The 17,276-nt window shown below is 38.4% G+C and overlaps 1 protein-coding gene across 1 annotated transcript in view; it reads right to left on the minus strand.

The window, feature by feature from the left end:
- Positions 1 to 17,276, minus strand: part of LOC126354046 (DNA-directed RNA polymerase III subunit RPC8) — a 40,974-nt gene that overhangs the window by 10,760 nt on the left and 12,938 nt on the right. Inside the window, exons 3-4 of the mRNA XM_050003391.1 lie at positions 15,998 to 16,135; positions 951 to 1,078 (exon numbers count right to left, since the gene is read on the minus strand). Coding sequence (XP_049859348.1) covers positions 951 to 1,078; positions 15,998 to 16,135 — 266 coding nt within the window. The remainder of the gene's footprint in view (positions 1 to 950; positions 1,079 to 15,997; positions 16,136 to 17,276) is intronic.

The following is a 17,276-nucleotide window of genomic DNA, read 5'->3' on the forward strand; positions in this document are numbered from 1 at the left end:
CCTTTACAACAAAATACACACAAATATTTACTGTGTTAGTTTCATTCTGTTTTTCTTTTACTATGATAACAAATACTTGTATTAGATATGTTACAGAATATAAATCAAAAACAGGTCACTTCATTATGTTTCATAACTGAAAAGAAAGAAGGCACGGGCAACATTTGGGGAACCATGGGCCTGATTCACATACTTACTTAAACTCGTGGACCTCCTCATCATGTGACACGACAGCAGCACTTCTTGTCAAGTCAAAACTATAGCACCTATGACGTTAAAGTTTATGGAGTAACACACCGTTATGAATGTCACCCCTTTCCTGGGATTCCACGTCAACAAATTATTCCTCACAAGATGTATGTTTGAGAGTACAATCATTTTATTTTCACGTGGAATTTCTTCTGCAGTCCAGACTGAAACTAATTGAGGGTCAGATGCAGCCAGAAGCCATCCATTGCTCACCTTTGTCCTAAAGCAACTGCACTGTTACTAGACCATTAAAGAATATGAAAATGTAATAGGAAAAACAGAATATTAACTTGTGACAAAAAAGCCCTGTCACATAACTTCTGTTGGCTTGGAAACCAGGTATCTCTAGAACAAAACTGTTGTCCCTCTTCATATGTTAATAACCTCCATATTTTAAAAATTAGTTACCAGAATAAATTCTTATATTTTTGTTTAGTTCTATTTAGTATCCAGGACATATGAGTGATATCATAACCACATTTCTATTTCCAAATACAATTCACTGTGCTACTATTTGCATTATTGCTATAGATTCGTTCAGTGGCATAGTAGTGTATTCATGAATGAGAACAGTAATGGAGACCACAGTAAATGCACAGTATAGTTAACAAAAAGATATTGTACTAGCATGTGTTCGCAGGTACTATAGGAACTATCATGTAAGAGATTAAAGTTTTGGCATTAAATACAAGTTAACTTACTGTCAGTTTGTATGGAACTTTTGGCTCTTCTGTAGTATCAACTGCATCTTTTAGATCTGGATTCTCAGGACCAACAGGTGATGTTTCCACAAAGCTCTCAGCAGTAACACGAAATCTTATTGTCTCTCCTATTAAAAACAACATTTTGTTAAACACCACTCAAAACCATAGAAGAAACTTTTTGTTGTTTGTGTGTGTGTGTGTGTGTGTGTGTGTGTGTGTGTGTGTGTGTGTGTGTGTGTGTGTTTTCCAAATCTCCTCTTGATAACAACCAAACTTGGTACACATATGTCTTACTGCCTGGCAAGAATCTCAGTCACAGGGCAAGAACCACCTACTATCACATTTCAGGAGATATGAAGTCATAAATAATGAGATGTGTGAAAAACTGCCATATCGTGTAAGACCATTTAAATTTATTTCTTCTGTGTACTAACTCTATTTGCAATAAATTTTGCAGACAATGTCGACATATGCAGCTAAATGCACCTATAAAATTATATCATGGTACCACACACAGTTCAGGAGATAGGACATCATAAACATTGAGATGCATGAAAAAATGATGCATCATGCATGAAATTTTAATACATTTGTTCTTTAGAACTACAACACTCCTACAGTCGAGTCAATTTGAGGAACTCCCTGATGCCTGGCAGCACTTTGCACAGCTTTCAATTGCAAAAAGCAAATAGCTGTGGGCGGAAACAATCACCATCAATAGAGCTATGAAGAGACGTTGTCATAGAGACGTATGCCCAGCATACAGAAAATGTTCAAGATATTAGATTAAAAACACAGAAGACTTTTGTTTTCATTTCTGATAGAAAACTGGAAAGATAAATACCCAAGAAATTCAGAAGTTGTTAACTAGTTTATAAATAACAGACCTAAGGAATTAAAAAAAAATAATAGATAGAATACACACTACAGAGAAAGTTTCTCAACTACTTTAGGAAGTCCTATATAGTACAGAAGGAGTGTGAAACAATGAAAACTTACAACTTAGATTTGAAGATTTGTAGTTTATCCTTCAATTTTTCCAGGTTACTGGAAGCCTGTTAACGATGAAACATGCTGAATGGTGCACACCTCCTTGTACAATGATTCAGAAAATGTTATCTAGATGCAAACTGTTCTTCTATCTAGTGTTCACTTAGTGAATGTTGCCTTTTTCTGAAAGTGAGTCAGTACTGTCAACAACAAATCCCATTATGGCATATAAGTACAGAGGCGGCCAAGTTAGGATTTCAAGACCCCTACCAATTATCTATGTGAATTTCAAGACCCCTACCAATGATCTATGTGAATTTCAAGACCCCTACCAATGATCTATGTGAATTTCAAGAACAGACACTGCAGACCTGCCTGACTGACCTTTTACAGGCTAAGAATGTACTTGGGAGTGCACAGGGATGTCTCAAAGTATGATACAACAGGAGATGATAAGAGGAGGAGCAAGCAAAGTAAGCGAATCTTCACATATCAGTACCACAGACTGGGGAAACTATTCATATAATGAAGATAGTAGCTATGTTTCTGCATGATACTCCCACAAAAGTTTTCATCTGCCCTTGGTCTTTAGAATTTGAAATGGTTGAGTTCACTGATGGTTTGAGCAATGTGAAACAATAAAATTTTGGCACCTGTTGAAGTTACGGACTACTCTATTAGAAACAATGAGCAATCACTGTAAAGGATGTGAAGATGGCTGGGAGTCAGCATTATTATCAATAGACAGAGTGTGAAAGGATCCTCACTGTGGGTCTCCATTTGGCCAACTAGTCAAATCATGCAATATCTTGAAATGTGGAGTATTCAAATGTGACAGTGGTTCAGTGCTCGACAAGATAGAAGAGCATGAGGGCAGACATACTCATTGTCAAGGTGTCAGTCGACCATCTCTAGCCACCACAAAGGGGGACAGCTGCATTGTGCACCAAGCATACTGTAAGCCCTTCACATCTACATCTGCAACCCAATAACAAGTAATGGACTCCCTGTGACATTTTGTGCCATCCTATAGCATTTGTATGACACTAGCAAAAACTGGACTAGGGAATTACTGTCCCATGTGTACACTGCTGTTAACACCACAACAAAAACACCTGTGTTTGGAGCGACATCATGGCCAGGAAACAAAGACTGATGATGAATGGCATTGTATTGCAGTTCTGCACTACCCTGGATGACCATTACAGTGAGTGTGGCAGAAACCTGGGAAGATGTCCCATCCTTCCAATGTTTTGGATGGGCTCAGCAATGTTACTCATGGCATTATGGTGTCAGAAGCCATCGGATATGACTTCAAGTCATGGCAAGTAGGGATTGAAGGAACTCTAATGGCACAGGTATGCCACAGACATCCTACGTCCTCATCTGTTACTTCTCATGTGACAAGACTGTAGCGACATTTCTTAACATCAAAACGTTCGTCCACACATGGCACATGTCTCTACCAACTGCCCGCATGATGTTGAGCCACTTCCTTGGCCAACAGGTTGCCCAGATCTGTCTCTGACAGAACAGGTGTGAAACCAGCTTGGGTTTCAACTCTGTCCCAGTGCCAGTATCCAGGATATAAAGAAATGGTTGCAACAGTTGTGGCCCAGCCTGCCTCAGGGGATGTTACAACAGCTTTATGACATCCTTCTCAATCGAATTAGTACATGCATCCAGGCCTGAACATCATAGTGATAAGTGGGTTCATACTACCAAATTCTTTGTAAATCTGACTTGATTTTGCAACAAAATAACATCATTTACTCACTAAACCTGTCCCCCTTCCCCTTTTCTGTGTGTTTCATTTCTTTGGTCAGGCAGTGTATATCAACAAAATCAGTAGACTCAGTACAGTCCCAAATGGTATACCACACTTTATATGACCTTAGTCATATTCAGATTTGTTCCCTGTTTTTTGTCACTGGAGGAAAGCATTCTGTTACTTTCCTTGTATGAAGTGGACCATTGTGTGTCTAGTATAGTTCTATTGGAACACTCTGAACAATTTCAACCAAACATGGAACCCACACAATTACCTTCAATAGAGTTAGGGTAAAGCAAACACCTCATCCACAAGTATGCAAGTGAGGATAGGAAGAGACTGACATTTAAAATTAATAAAATGTGATGAATATTGATGTTGTTGTTGTTGTGGTCTTCAGTTCTGAGACTGGTTTGATACAGCTCTCCATGCTACCCTATCCTGTGCAAGTTTCTTCATCTCCCAGTACCTACTGCAACCTACATCCTTCTGAATCTGCTTAGCATATTCATCTCTTGGTCCCTCTCTATGATTTTTACCCTCCACGCTGCCCTCCAATGCTAAATTTGTGATCCCTTGATGCCTCAGAACATGTCCTACCAACCGGCCCCTTCTTCTCGCTAAGTTGTGCCACAAACTCCTCTTCTCCCCAATTCTATTCAATACCTCCTCATTAGATTATGTGATCTACCCATCTAATCTTCAGCATTCTTCTGTAGCTCTACATTTCGAAATCTTCTATTCCCTTCCTGTGAAAACTACACTCCTGGAAATGGAAAAAAGAACACATTGACACCGGTGTGTCAGACCCACCATACTTGCTCCGGACACTGCGAGAGGGCTGTACAAGCAATGATCACACGCACGGCACAGCGGACACACCAGGAACCACGGTGTTCGCCGTCGAATGGCACTAGCTGCGCAGCATTTGTGCACCGCCGCCGTCAGAGTGAGCCAGTTTGCCGTGGCATACGGAGCTCCATCGCAGTCTTTAACACTGGTAGCATGCCGCGACAGCGTGGACGTGAACCGTATGTGCAGTTGACGGACTTCGAGTGAGGGCGTATAGTGGGCATGCGGGAGGCCAGGTGGACGTACCGCCGAATTGCTCAACACGTGGGGAGTGAGGTCTCCACAGTACATCGATGTTGTCGCCAGTGGTCGGAGGAAGGTGCACGTGCCCGTCGATCTGGGACCGGACCGCAGCGACGCACAGATGCACGCCAAAACCGTAGGATCCTACGCAGTGCCGTAAGGGACCGCACCGCCACTTCCCAGCAAATTAGGGACACTGTTGCTCCTGGGGTATCGGCGAGGACCATTCGCAACCGTCTCCATGAAGCTGGGCTACGGTCCCGCACACCGTTAGGCCGTCTTGTCTTCCGCTCATGCCCCAACATCGTGCAGCCCGCCTCCAGTGGTGTCGCGACAGGCGTGAATGGAGGGACGAATGGAGACGTGTCGTCTTAAGCGATGAGAGTCGCTTCTGCCTTGGTGCCAATGATGGTCGTATGCGTGTTTGGCGCCGTGCAGGTGAGCGCCACAATCAGGACTGCATACGACCGAGGCACACAGGGCCAACACCCGGCATCATGGTGTGGGGAGCGATCTCCTACACTGGCCGTACACCTCTGGTGATCATCGAGGGGACACTGAATAGTGCACGGTGCATCCAAACCGTCATCGAAATCATCGTTCTACCAGTCCTAGACCGGCAAGGGAACTTGCTGTTCCAACAGGACAATGCACGTCCGCATGAATCCCGTGCCACCCAACGTGCTCTAGAAGGTGTAAGTCAACTACCCTGGCCAGCAAGATCTCCGGATCTGTCCCCCATTGAGCATGTTTGGGACTGGATGAAGCATCGTCTCACGCCATCTGCACGTCCAGCACGAACGCTGGTCCAACGGAGGCGCCAGGTGGAAATGGCATGGCAAGCCGTTCCACAGGACTACATACAGCATCTCTATGATTGTCTCCATGGGAGAATAGCAGCCTGCATTGCAGCGAAAGGTGGATATACACTGTACTAGTGCCGACATTGTGCATGCTCTGTTGCCTGTGTCTATGTGCCTGTGGTTCTGTCAGTGTGATCATGTGATGTATCTGACCCCAGGAATGTGTCTATAAAGTTTCCCCTTCATGGGACAATGAATTCACGGTGTTCTTATTTCAATTTCCAGGAGGGTATTTATCGTCCATGTTTCATTTCCATACATGGCTACACTCCATACAAATACTTTCAGAAACAACTTCCTGACACTTAAATCTATACTCAATGTTAACAAATTTCTCTTCTTCAGAAATGCTTTCCTTGCCATTGCCAGTCTACATTTTATATCTTCTCTACTTCGACCATCATCAGTTATTTTGCTCCTCAAATAGCAAAACTCTTTTACTACTTTAAGTGTCTCATTTCCTAATCTGATTCCCTCAGCATCACCCGACTTAATTCAACTAAATTCCATTATCCTCATTTTTGCTTCTATTGATGTTCATCTTATATCCTCCTTTCAAGACACTGTCCATTCTGTTCAACTGCTCTTCCAAGTCCTTTGCTGTCTCTGACAGAATTACAATGTCATCAGCGAACCTCAAAGTTTTTATTTCTTCTCCATGGATTTTAATACCTACTCTGAATTTTTTTTTCTTTTGTTTCCTTTACTGCTTGCTCAATATACAGATTGAATAACATTGGGGAGAGGCTACAACCCTGTCTCACTCCCTTCCGAACTACTGCTTCCCTTTCATGTCCCTCAACTTTTATAACTGCCATCTGGTTTCTGTACAAATTGTAAATAGCCTTTCGCTCCCTGTATTTTACCCCTGCCACCTTTAGAATTTGATGCTGAGTCCATAATTTTTGGAGATTTCTAGGATGATCACTGATAGTCCAAATGACATTTCAGTTTAAATTTAGGCAAATATAACAAAAAGACCTCTAAAATCTTTTGTGTGTCCAACTGTTGTAATGTATACTTTTTCACTGTCATTAAATATTAAGCCTGAATATTTAAGGTCGCTCCACATTTCTACCTACTGTTTAAATGTTTAAATTTAATCATATAATTGCATATGGATCAGGATATTTAATGAAAGTAATTGTTTCCCAGCCTTCAGAAAATTTACAGATTGTAACTGAGTTTTGCAATTCCAAGCAAGACGAAGCAATAATTTATGGAGTTATTTCTGTCATAACCCTGTAAACTTAGACTCCTCATTGCACTCACATAACGATTTCTTAAACAAATTCTCATCATACAGAAAGGGAGAAAAGAAATTAGTAACAAAACAAGCTTGATTTTACAGTGACATTACCTTAAAGGTACAGTTTTGATTTCGGTTCCAACTATCACATAATTATGCCCCTGGTATCAGTGATGTCAATAATAATTATCAATTGAAAGGTGCTGAGCATTGCATGTAGCCAGAAACCTGACAGTTTGGACTATATCAAGGGAAAGGCTAAGATTAGTACATTGACACTCATAATTTTTAACATTTTTATGTAGTGACAGCAACTGATATTGTTTATATAATAATATACAGCCTACAGTTGCAGGTTAACTTTATCGTTTACTTAGGTTTCAATGTTAGTAATAACATCTTCTTCAGAACATAAAATATTACTTAAATGTTTCACTAAAACAGGCCATGTCCTAAGTCAACTTTATATAACATAAGGTTTTGTCACTTCTAGTAAACAAGCCGCTACAGCTACTTTATTGTTTACCTAGGTAAACGATAAAGTTAACCTGCAACTGTAAGCTGTATATTCTTATATATACACTGACACTGCATTTACATTAACTGAAATATAAGGGAAAAAAGAAGGAAAAAGCAAGAGGGAGGTTACATTGCCATTGTGAGGTTTGTACACACTATCCACAAAAAGATAACAATCTTTTTCGTATCTAGATTACAACAGTCTTAAGCGTAAGTCTGTCAAAATATTTTTTTTCTTTTATGATTGCAGTGCACAATCACATTATCTGCACTTTGAGAAACAGATATATGTTCTTTTATTCATATTGACCAAAGTTTTCAATTGTGTAGTATAAAAATAGAGAAGGAGCCCTAAAATTTTTGCATTATAAAATTAAACGCATGTTGATTTTGGTTTTATTTTTGTGATGATATTATTAAATAATCTTCTCATCTCAATTTTCTGCTTTATAAATGCATTTGATTTGTGATATTCAGCTTTTTTCAAAGTATCTTATTAATTTTCAGGTCTCTTATTAAACAAGAGCAGAATTGTCACCACAGTTATCTGATAGATAATACTAGAAGTCATGTTCTTTGCCTTCAAGCTGTAAATTAAACTATTATGAACTTGTTATTATACTCTCTCAGGTTCATCAAGCTGGAGTGCCCCATCAGCTGGATGGGACAGTTCTGTATGGTAACAGAAGATTCTGCAACCAATAGCAGTCTGTTTCATTTCTGTTAAAATTTTCTGTCTGACAGACCATGGTCAATGTAAATGTTGTAATGAATCCAAAATTGGTTTGAACACCACAGCACTTTTATTTGGCGTACTTGGGATGTCATTGCCTCCCACCGGCCATCAACATGATTTCACGACTCACTCACAGAGGAACCTACACTTTGACATAGACTCTGGACCTAAGTGCATCGTGGCATATTTCAAATTAACAATGTTGCCAGACATGAAACAAGTGATAAGTGACACATCAAAGTCCTAGAACTGGTTGGGAATTGAAACCGTGACCTTTTGATTCTTAGTCTGGGAATGGAACACTGGACCACCAAAATGGGACTCAGTACAAAACTATTTACTAGCATTTCATGCCCACTTGCAACAGACATCTTCAACTGGCACAATTTTATACATAAATCACAGCATCTCAGAGAGGAAGTTAAACATAAGCAAACACTGGCCATTTAAGTCTTCACTGTATCAACTGGTTTGGTGTTCAAAACAGATATAGCCTAAAATTCTAAGACGACACAATGACCGGTCAGTGATTAGTCCCGAGTGTGTATTACGAAGAAGCAGTGATAGATACATTTAATTGTAGGGTAAAAAAAAAATGGGCATCTATATTTTCAGAGCTTTTAGTTCCTTCCTAATAGAGAAAAAGAGGGGTAGGTTGGAGAAGACTGTAAAGGAGTGGCAGGTCATACAAACACCAGGTTGAGAGGGAGACATTTGTAGTGAGGACACGGGGAGACCGACATGCAAATTAGGGCATCAGAGAGAGTAGGAGGTCAAACACAGTTCACTGGTAAGAAAAGATATGAGACAAGAACAGTGTAAGAAGTAAAGATAAAGAGCAAGAGAAAGGAGAACCAGTTATAGGAGAGTCAGCAAAAGAAGATCCCTGACAGTAGCAGTTAACCTAGGTTCTAGGGAGCTGTCTTCGAAATACAAGATTCCAGGTTTGAGTCCCAGTATGACGAAGTTTTAATCTCCTAGGAAGTTTTCAAAGAGCTTACACATCACTAGAGTGTGAAAATTCATTCTGGAACCCTACACATTATTTGCTGTTCTCTAAATATCAGTTCTCCATGACAATCGAATTTGTAATAAAGCTTTCGGTGCACAAGCCGCTGGGTGACTTGGCTACTGTTTCACGTTTGTAGTAAAAGCTAGCCAGCTAATCACATGTTGAGTCTGCTTTGTGGTACAGATGGGTGCTGAAATTCATACACCTATTCTTGAACAATCTCTGTCCACTCTTGTCATCTGGATTTGACTTTCAGAGCCATCAGACGCTCCTGTCCCTCTTAATTTCTTCCAATCAACTACCCATTGCAAGATGCTTATAATAGTTTCCACAATGAAACTTTGTCTCAAAACCTGGCAAAAAGTCCAAACAGATTCTCGTCACATGTGAAGTATGCTAGTGACAAGATGCAATCAATGCCTTCTCTGCACTATAGCAATGGAAATACTATTGATGACAGTGTTGCCAAAGCAGAGTTACTAAACACAGCCTTCCAAAATTCCTTCACCAAAGAAGATGAAGTAAATATTCCAGAATTCGAATCAAGAACAGTTCCCTACACGAGTAACGTAGAAGCAGATATCCTCGGAGTACTGAAGCAACTTAAATCACTTAGCAAAAGCAAGTCTTCCGAGAGAGACTGTAGGCCAGTTGGGTTCCTTTCAGAGTATGCTAATGCATTAGCTCAATACTTAACAATCATATACAACCGTTCGCTCGACGAAAGATCTATACCCAAAGACTGGAAAGTTGCACAGATCACCCCAATATTTAAGAAAGGTAGTAGTAATAATCCACAGGTCCAAATCATTAATGCCAATATGAAGCAGGATTGTGGAACTTATATTGCATTCTAACATTATCAATTACCTTGAAGAGAATGGTCTATTGACACTCAGTCAATACGGACTTAGAAAACATCGTTATTGTGAAACACAACTAGCTCTTTACTCACATGAAATACTGACAAGGGATTTCAAATTGATTCCATACTTCTAGATTTCCAGAAGGCTTTTGACACTGTACCACACAAGTGGCTTGTGGTGAAATTGCTCGTCTCAGTCATGTGACTGGATTTGTGATTTCCTGCCAGGGACATCACAGTTTGTAGTAATTGGCAGAAAGTCATCAAGTAAAACAGATGTGATTTCTGGCATTCCCCAAGGTAGTGTTATAGGCCCTTTGCTGTTCCTTATCTAGATAAACGATTTAGGAGACAATCTGAGCAGCTGTGTTACATTGTTTGCAGATGATGCTGTCACTTATCGACTAGTAAAGTCATCAGAAGATCAAAACAATTTAGAAAAGATATCCATATGGCACAACAACTGGCAATTAAATCTAAATAACGAAAAGTGTGAGGTCAACCAGTGCTAAAACAAATCCATTAAACTTTGGTTACACGTTAAATCAGTCAAATCTAAAGGCCATACATTCAACTAAATACCTAGGAATTACAATTATGAACAATTTAAACTGGAAGGAACACACAGAAAATGTTGTGGGGGGAAGGTTAACCCAAGACTGTGTTTACTGAAAGGACATTTAGAAAATGTAACAGATCTACTAAACAGACTGCCTACACTGCACTTGTCCGTCCTCTTTTAGAGTGCTATTGCACGGTGTGGGATCCTTACCAGATAGTATTCATGGAGTACTCTGAGAACGTTCAAAGAAGGGGGGAGAGTGTCACTGACATGATACAAGGTGTGGGGCGTCATTAAAACAAAGGCGTTTTTCGTTGCGGCAGAATCTTTTCACAAAATTTCAATCACCAATTTTCACCTCCGAATGCGAAAATATTTTTTTGACGCTGACCTACATAGGGAGAAACAATCATCATAAAAAAATTATGGGAAATCAGAGCTCGCACAGAAAGATATAGGTGTTCATTTTCTCTGTGCGCTGTACGAAATTGGAATAATAGAGAATTATTTGAAGGTGGTTTGATTAACCCTCTGCCAGCCACTTAAATATGACTTGCAGAATATGCATGTAGATGTACGTGTAGATGTAGATGTTGACAGTGCACTCATTCAAGTTATTTATATTATTATGCGACAACAGTGATGAATTCATGGATTTCATTATCCTACTGATTTTATATTGTCTAGTATCCTGTAAATGCTTTTATGAAACAGATAACGGTCCATGGATGGAAACTGTTTGTTCAACAAAGAAAGTTTATCAACAGCTTTTGATAGTAATCTAGTTATACTTCAAATAAAAGGAAATGTTGGCAAAATACACAGTATCATCCTAACATCTGTCTGAAGTGACAACAAATTCTCTGAACTGTCATTTTCAAAAGAAGATTGACACCTGCTGTGGAAACTGGCTCAACATTATTTTCATATCCACTTGTCTCTGTCTCTACACAGATCGAACAAAACGGAAATGTACACTTTGGGTTCAGATTCCTGCCTTCTTTAATGATTGATTTTTTTGTACCCCCAACTGCTTCAAAAGTTTAGCTGAAGTTCTGAAGCAGCTGGTGTCTCCACCAAACTGTCATATCTACTAGAGTTTAGTGTTGAATAAAAGAGCAGAAAGCCAAGTTGAAATACCTCCTGAATAGAAAAGGCTACCATTCATACGTGAAGGCATGTTTTCTAGAGTCACCTTAACACTTTGTTAACAGGAAGGTCCTACAATGTTAAACATTTTTAAGCAATTTTACAGATACTGGCGGGGTGATCAAGATGTAGCAACCTTAACTGACAGGTGATTCACACACAGCAGGTACATTTATAGCCCTATAACACCTAAATCTTCATTCAGTCACAAGTTGGACTAAATATTACATGTTGCCATGTGCAAATTGTGAAGGGGCACTGATTCAGTACAGAATCCAGTTGATTATTTACATTAGTAGTTTTTAGGGTAAATTGTAAATAATAAATTTTGGGTTTTGTTGTACCTAGCATTAACAGAAATCCTGCTGGATACCAAATAAATGGTATGACAATGAAATGAAAATTGTTACCCTTTCATTATGAATAAACATTTTAAAATACAGTGTGCTATTTTGGCTTTAATTATGCTGTGCCTGGGCCCTACATTTTGTGCTACCACCAGTTGTTACAAATTACTAAAACATTTCATGTAACTTCTCTAGGACTGCTGAAGTAACCACTGAACTGAAGGTTTTATGCACTGCAAAATGTGGATATGTTAATACTGCTCTCTGCCTTCTGCACTTTGCTTTATATCGATGCTTTTCTGCCTCTTTTTCAGGTGTGACAATTTAGCTGGCTGTAGTGTTCTACTTCTTGAAGGGGTTCTTTATAGCTTGATAATAGTTGTTACTCCAACCTTAACTCCCTTAAACTGCTAGGCAGTTTATGTTCACTTCTCACCAACCGCTAATGAATTTCCATTAAGAATGAAAAGCTTTTAGAACTATTTTACAGAATTTTGTCTCACCTACCAATTACAATTTCCTCACTTACTTCCTGTGTAATTACAGTATTTTGCAACTACTGTGACTTTACACGGAGGTTAGGCCTTAAACTTACAGTTACTTCTGGGGAAAATGTCAGGCTGCAAACAGAAGGTTACAACTACAAATTTCAGTTTTACATTTCTTATCTACGGCAAAAAAACATATGACTTCCAATTCAAGTACCTTCTGATACACATATAGATTACTTCCTGAACTTCACAGGTATTGAGTATTTAGTTTTAGCAAAACACGCTCTATCAAGTATTATATTGGACCTGCAACTTTCCAGAATTTTTTTAAACTTTGCCAATTTTTGATGATGGTTTCTACAGATGACTCTGACACTTAAGCATATCTAAAGTGTTTCTAACTGTCTCAAACAAGCATGCTGAAAACTTCTGACTATGTTTACAACACGTGAACACGGAGTTACACAGATTAAAATCGACTTATGTCGCTAACAGATAGTACACTGTAAAATAGTTGGACTTAGCAACATCTAAAGAGTTTCTAATGGAATATAGTAAGCAAAACAATAGTCTTTCCATTAGGACTGAAGGAGCACAGTTACATGTGTGTAAAAGCATGTATTATTACGCTAAATACACATAATATAATGGCACTAACAGTGTATATTATAGAAGTAATTGAACTGACAAGTGTCAGTAGTTTGTTTGAAAACAAGAATGGAAACTGGATTGGGATACTGCCCTGAAAAAGAATTAGACTAACTACTAACATACTGTTTTGGATAGACTGGCTGAAAAATTAGGAAACTGAAAATGGTAGTCTTGCAGAAGTAGCTACAATGACACAGGCAATTGCTTCTAGGAAGGCAACACCCCAATGAAATATGCCACAATGAAATGTTATGCATGTAACCCATGGAATAAACAATAAACAAACCATTCCAAGTTAAAATCACAATGAGGAGGGAATGGGTACGAGGGAGCATGGGCTTTTTCTGTTGAGGGAAGTGAGACTGTTATGTTTGAAAATAACAGACAAATTTCCAGTAATCCTTTGGCCTGAAATTAGACAAGCTAAGCAAGGACTCTTTACCTATGGTCATTACAAACAATGTTCCAATATTCATAAACATAAAAAATTAGGGTGAAGTGGGGTAAGTGTAACCACATTTTGGCATAGTTCAACTTTGACACCAAATTGCCAACTTGTTATTAAAGATATGATTTTGAAATTTCTCATGCTTAAAGTTAGACTTATGGACTTTTGAACAATCTATATTTTGTTTTTGAAAAAAGAAATTATATGATCAATAATTGTTTTCAAAATTTTGTGTTGTGAGGTTACACTTGCCCCATGGTTCAGGGCAAGTGTAGCCCCGCATTGTTGTGCCCATACAGAGCATTGTAAAAGAGACTTGGGGTAAGTGACCTGATTACCCAATTTTTACTGAATTTTAGGATTTTTAAATTACTAAAATTTCTTAAATTTTACTCAAGATATGAACTTTTTTGCACACGCCTCTTTGTATATTATGAAATACACAGAAAATGTTAACTAAACTAAAAAATAAGTGTTAGCCTAAACCATAAAACACTGAAACAGAATGCTTCATAGATGATTTATTTTTGTTTTAGGCCAGTAATTGATTAGTTTAAATGCTACAAAAGTAATATTTTTTCTTTAGTAGGCAATTTAACAAAAACAATAAAATATCTAGTATCAAGAGAAAAGAAAAATTCACTTTATAAGTTCACTTTCTATTATTTTTCATGGTGACTGAACTAAAGTTGTTGGCAATTTGTGTTTAACACTAAACTGCCCTAATTCAACTTATTATATTCACACTTAGGCCCTAACTATTATTTAGTCAGTGAATGTTGTATGAATCAAATGTAACACCAAATGTTAGGTCTACCCTGCGACTCAAAGTAAGCTGAGGCAGCACTGAAATGACATCAGAGGATGGAATTTCCGTCTCATCTCTTCTATCAGGCCAGTAGAATGTGGTTCCATGCTTTGTCTTATTTTTGCATCTGAGGAAAATCACTTCTGGATCTCCTAAATCACTAATTTTGGTAACTTGGCCAATAAAATGAACTTTCTTACATTTTGTTGCAAAAGCTACCAGAACATAGTTTCCAACTGTAATTTTATCTTTGGCTTCAAAAACGTTTGAGTCTTTTTCTTCTTCACAGTTTATCATTTCTTTCCTGATATTGTCCAGTGTTATTATGGTACCATTTTCTTCATCACTATTTATTAAAGGTAGGCCTCCTTCAGTATCACTTTCTTCACTTGTTGATTCAACTTCAGTCTTTTTTTCTTGTTACCCACATGAGCAATCAGGGATTTTTTTCCACAACATTCCGAGATGCCATTTCGAATAAAGTAACAGCACTTTGCTTGGAAGATTTACTTTCCATTACCAAGCCTTTTTTTATGTTGATAATGCTTTTTCGTTTTGCTTTCTCATTATTATTCTTATTTCCTTTAAAATCTTTTTCTTTATAGATGGCATCTTGAAAAGTGATAACTTCAGCTCCTGGTGCAATCCTTTTCTTCTTTGTTTTACCAGTGGGACTACACTGTCAGACTGGGTCATATTTTATAAAAGGAAACGTGGTTTAAAAATATAATAGACTTAAATAAAATATATATATATATATATATATATATATATATATATCTCACACAAACTCAGTAGGCTTACAAATCCAGCACATCAAGTATTCTGGTATCCATATGTACAGGAAGGCCAGTTTAGTTGATCTAGTGTATAGCAAAAACAAGGTTACGGCTTAAATAAATAAATCTGTTCCGGTAAGTTTGTTTGGGGCAAGTGTAACCCCCACTGGTTACACTTGCCCAGCTTGTTGGTTACACATGCCCCACATGGGAAAAAAGTTGGGGTAAGTGTAACCATGCCAGGCTTATCAAGAGCTTTATCAGTAGAGTAAAATGAATCTCATATTTGAAATTGTCAAGCAAAAGTTAGTTTGTAACCAAAAAATTGTGCAGTTATCTTTAAAACTGCAAAAATGACAGACCACCAAATTCTGAGCACGTCACTCACTCGCAGAGTGAAAATGTAGACGTCAATTCAAGTCCAAAAATTAATTACCAATTTATGTCAGATTTGACAACTTATGGTGAAATATAACAAAGAAAGGAGTAAACTAATATGTGTGATAGGTCAGAGGTAAAAATACAGCTTCTTTAAGGCACCATAAGCTGTGGTTACACTAACCCCATGGTTACACTTACCCCACTTCAGCCTATGTGGATAAGGCTTCATGTCACTTGCCAATAAAAGCAATTAATAAACATAAACATAAAAAGTGTACTGTCTTCTACAAAAAAAAAAAAATGCTTCATGCTGAGATACCAATATTACCTGGATCCATAAACAAATCATGTGTGTCACCATCAGTGTCATACTTCCACACCCAGGCTTGTTCTGTTTCGTCAAACCTTGACGGATGCTGTAACGATGCTGGTGGAATAATTATATCATCAAAAAACCCAAGTGTAACTGAAACAAATAAATGATTAGAACACAAAACTACATTATTTTTGTCATTAAGGAAATCACTGGAAACAACAGTAAAATGACAAAAAGGAGAATATTGTACAGCACCTGCCTCTGGGACCTGAAATTCCAAGCACATGCTGATAGATACGTATGAAAGTAGCAAAAGCCAATCTTGGTTTTGAACGTGTTGGTTCATTCCTTACAGAGGAAAGGTTGGAAAGAAAATGCATGTCACTCAGACCTCATGTTGTGAGAGAGCCACCTGTCATGAGGATGAGGGAAAATCATGGCCGACAGAGAACCTCTGGAGAGTTCAAACAAAATTGTTCCCCCACCATTGCACACATAAGTTGGGACTCATTATAGAATTTGTTAAAGCTTTTTACAGGAAAGAAGCAGCATTTCAATAATTATGCAAGATGTTTGCATGACTTAACACAGAGAAGATCACATGGGGGATATTCATTGGTCTACTGATACGCCAGCTGTTGGGAGCACACACTTCAAGTTCACTCTAACACCTGATCAGCTGCATGTGTTGCATTGTTTTCATAATGTGACACCACTGTTCTTAGGACACAGGACATCTGAAAACTACAGGGACCTTTTGGACAAACTCATTCATGTTTATAAGGTCATTAGCTGCAACATAACCCTGAAGATGCACTTCCTTTACTTCCACCTTGATGTCTTCACAGAGAACTGTGGTGCATTCAGTGATGAGCATGGTGAGCAGTTTCACAGTGACATTTCTGTTAAGGAACAGTGGTACACAGGATGGTAGACTATGGGTAAGTTGGATGTCCAATGGAATACAGTAGCAATATATGTGAAATCCCAACTTAAAGTAAGTCTGAGCTAGGAGGCAATTTTAATCGTAATATTCATGTTCAGAGCATAGAAATCTATAAAGATCGTCTACTTTGGTTTCTGCAAAAAATTCACTGTGGACCAGTACAGTCCATCTAAATCTGTAGCAATAAAACATGCTTCCACAGGCTGTTTATAGTTTTTTTGTGTGTGTGTCTTTGCAGCTCTCTTCCTGATTATAATATAAATGACTGGCGCTCAACTGATGTCTACCAACTTTAAAAAAAGAAAGAAAGAAAGAAAAAACAGAGCTGAAAGTGGGTACTACTAA

Source organism: Schistocerca gregaria, chromosome 3 (genome assembly GCF_023897955.1).
Source record: "Schistocerca gregaria isolate iqSchGreg1 chromosome 3, iqSchGreg1.2, whole genome shotgun sequence".
NCBI classification, from domain to species: Eukaryota; Metazoa; Arthropoda; class Insecta; order Orthoptera; family Acrididae; genus Schistocerca; species Schistocerca gregaria.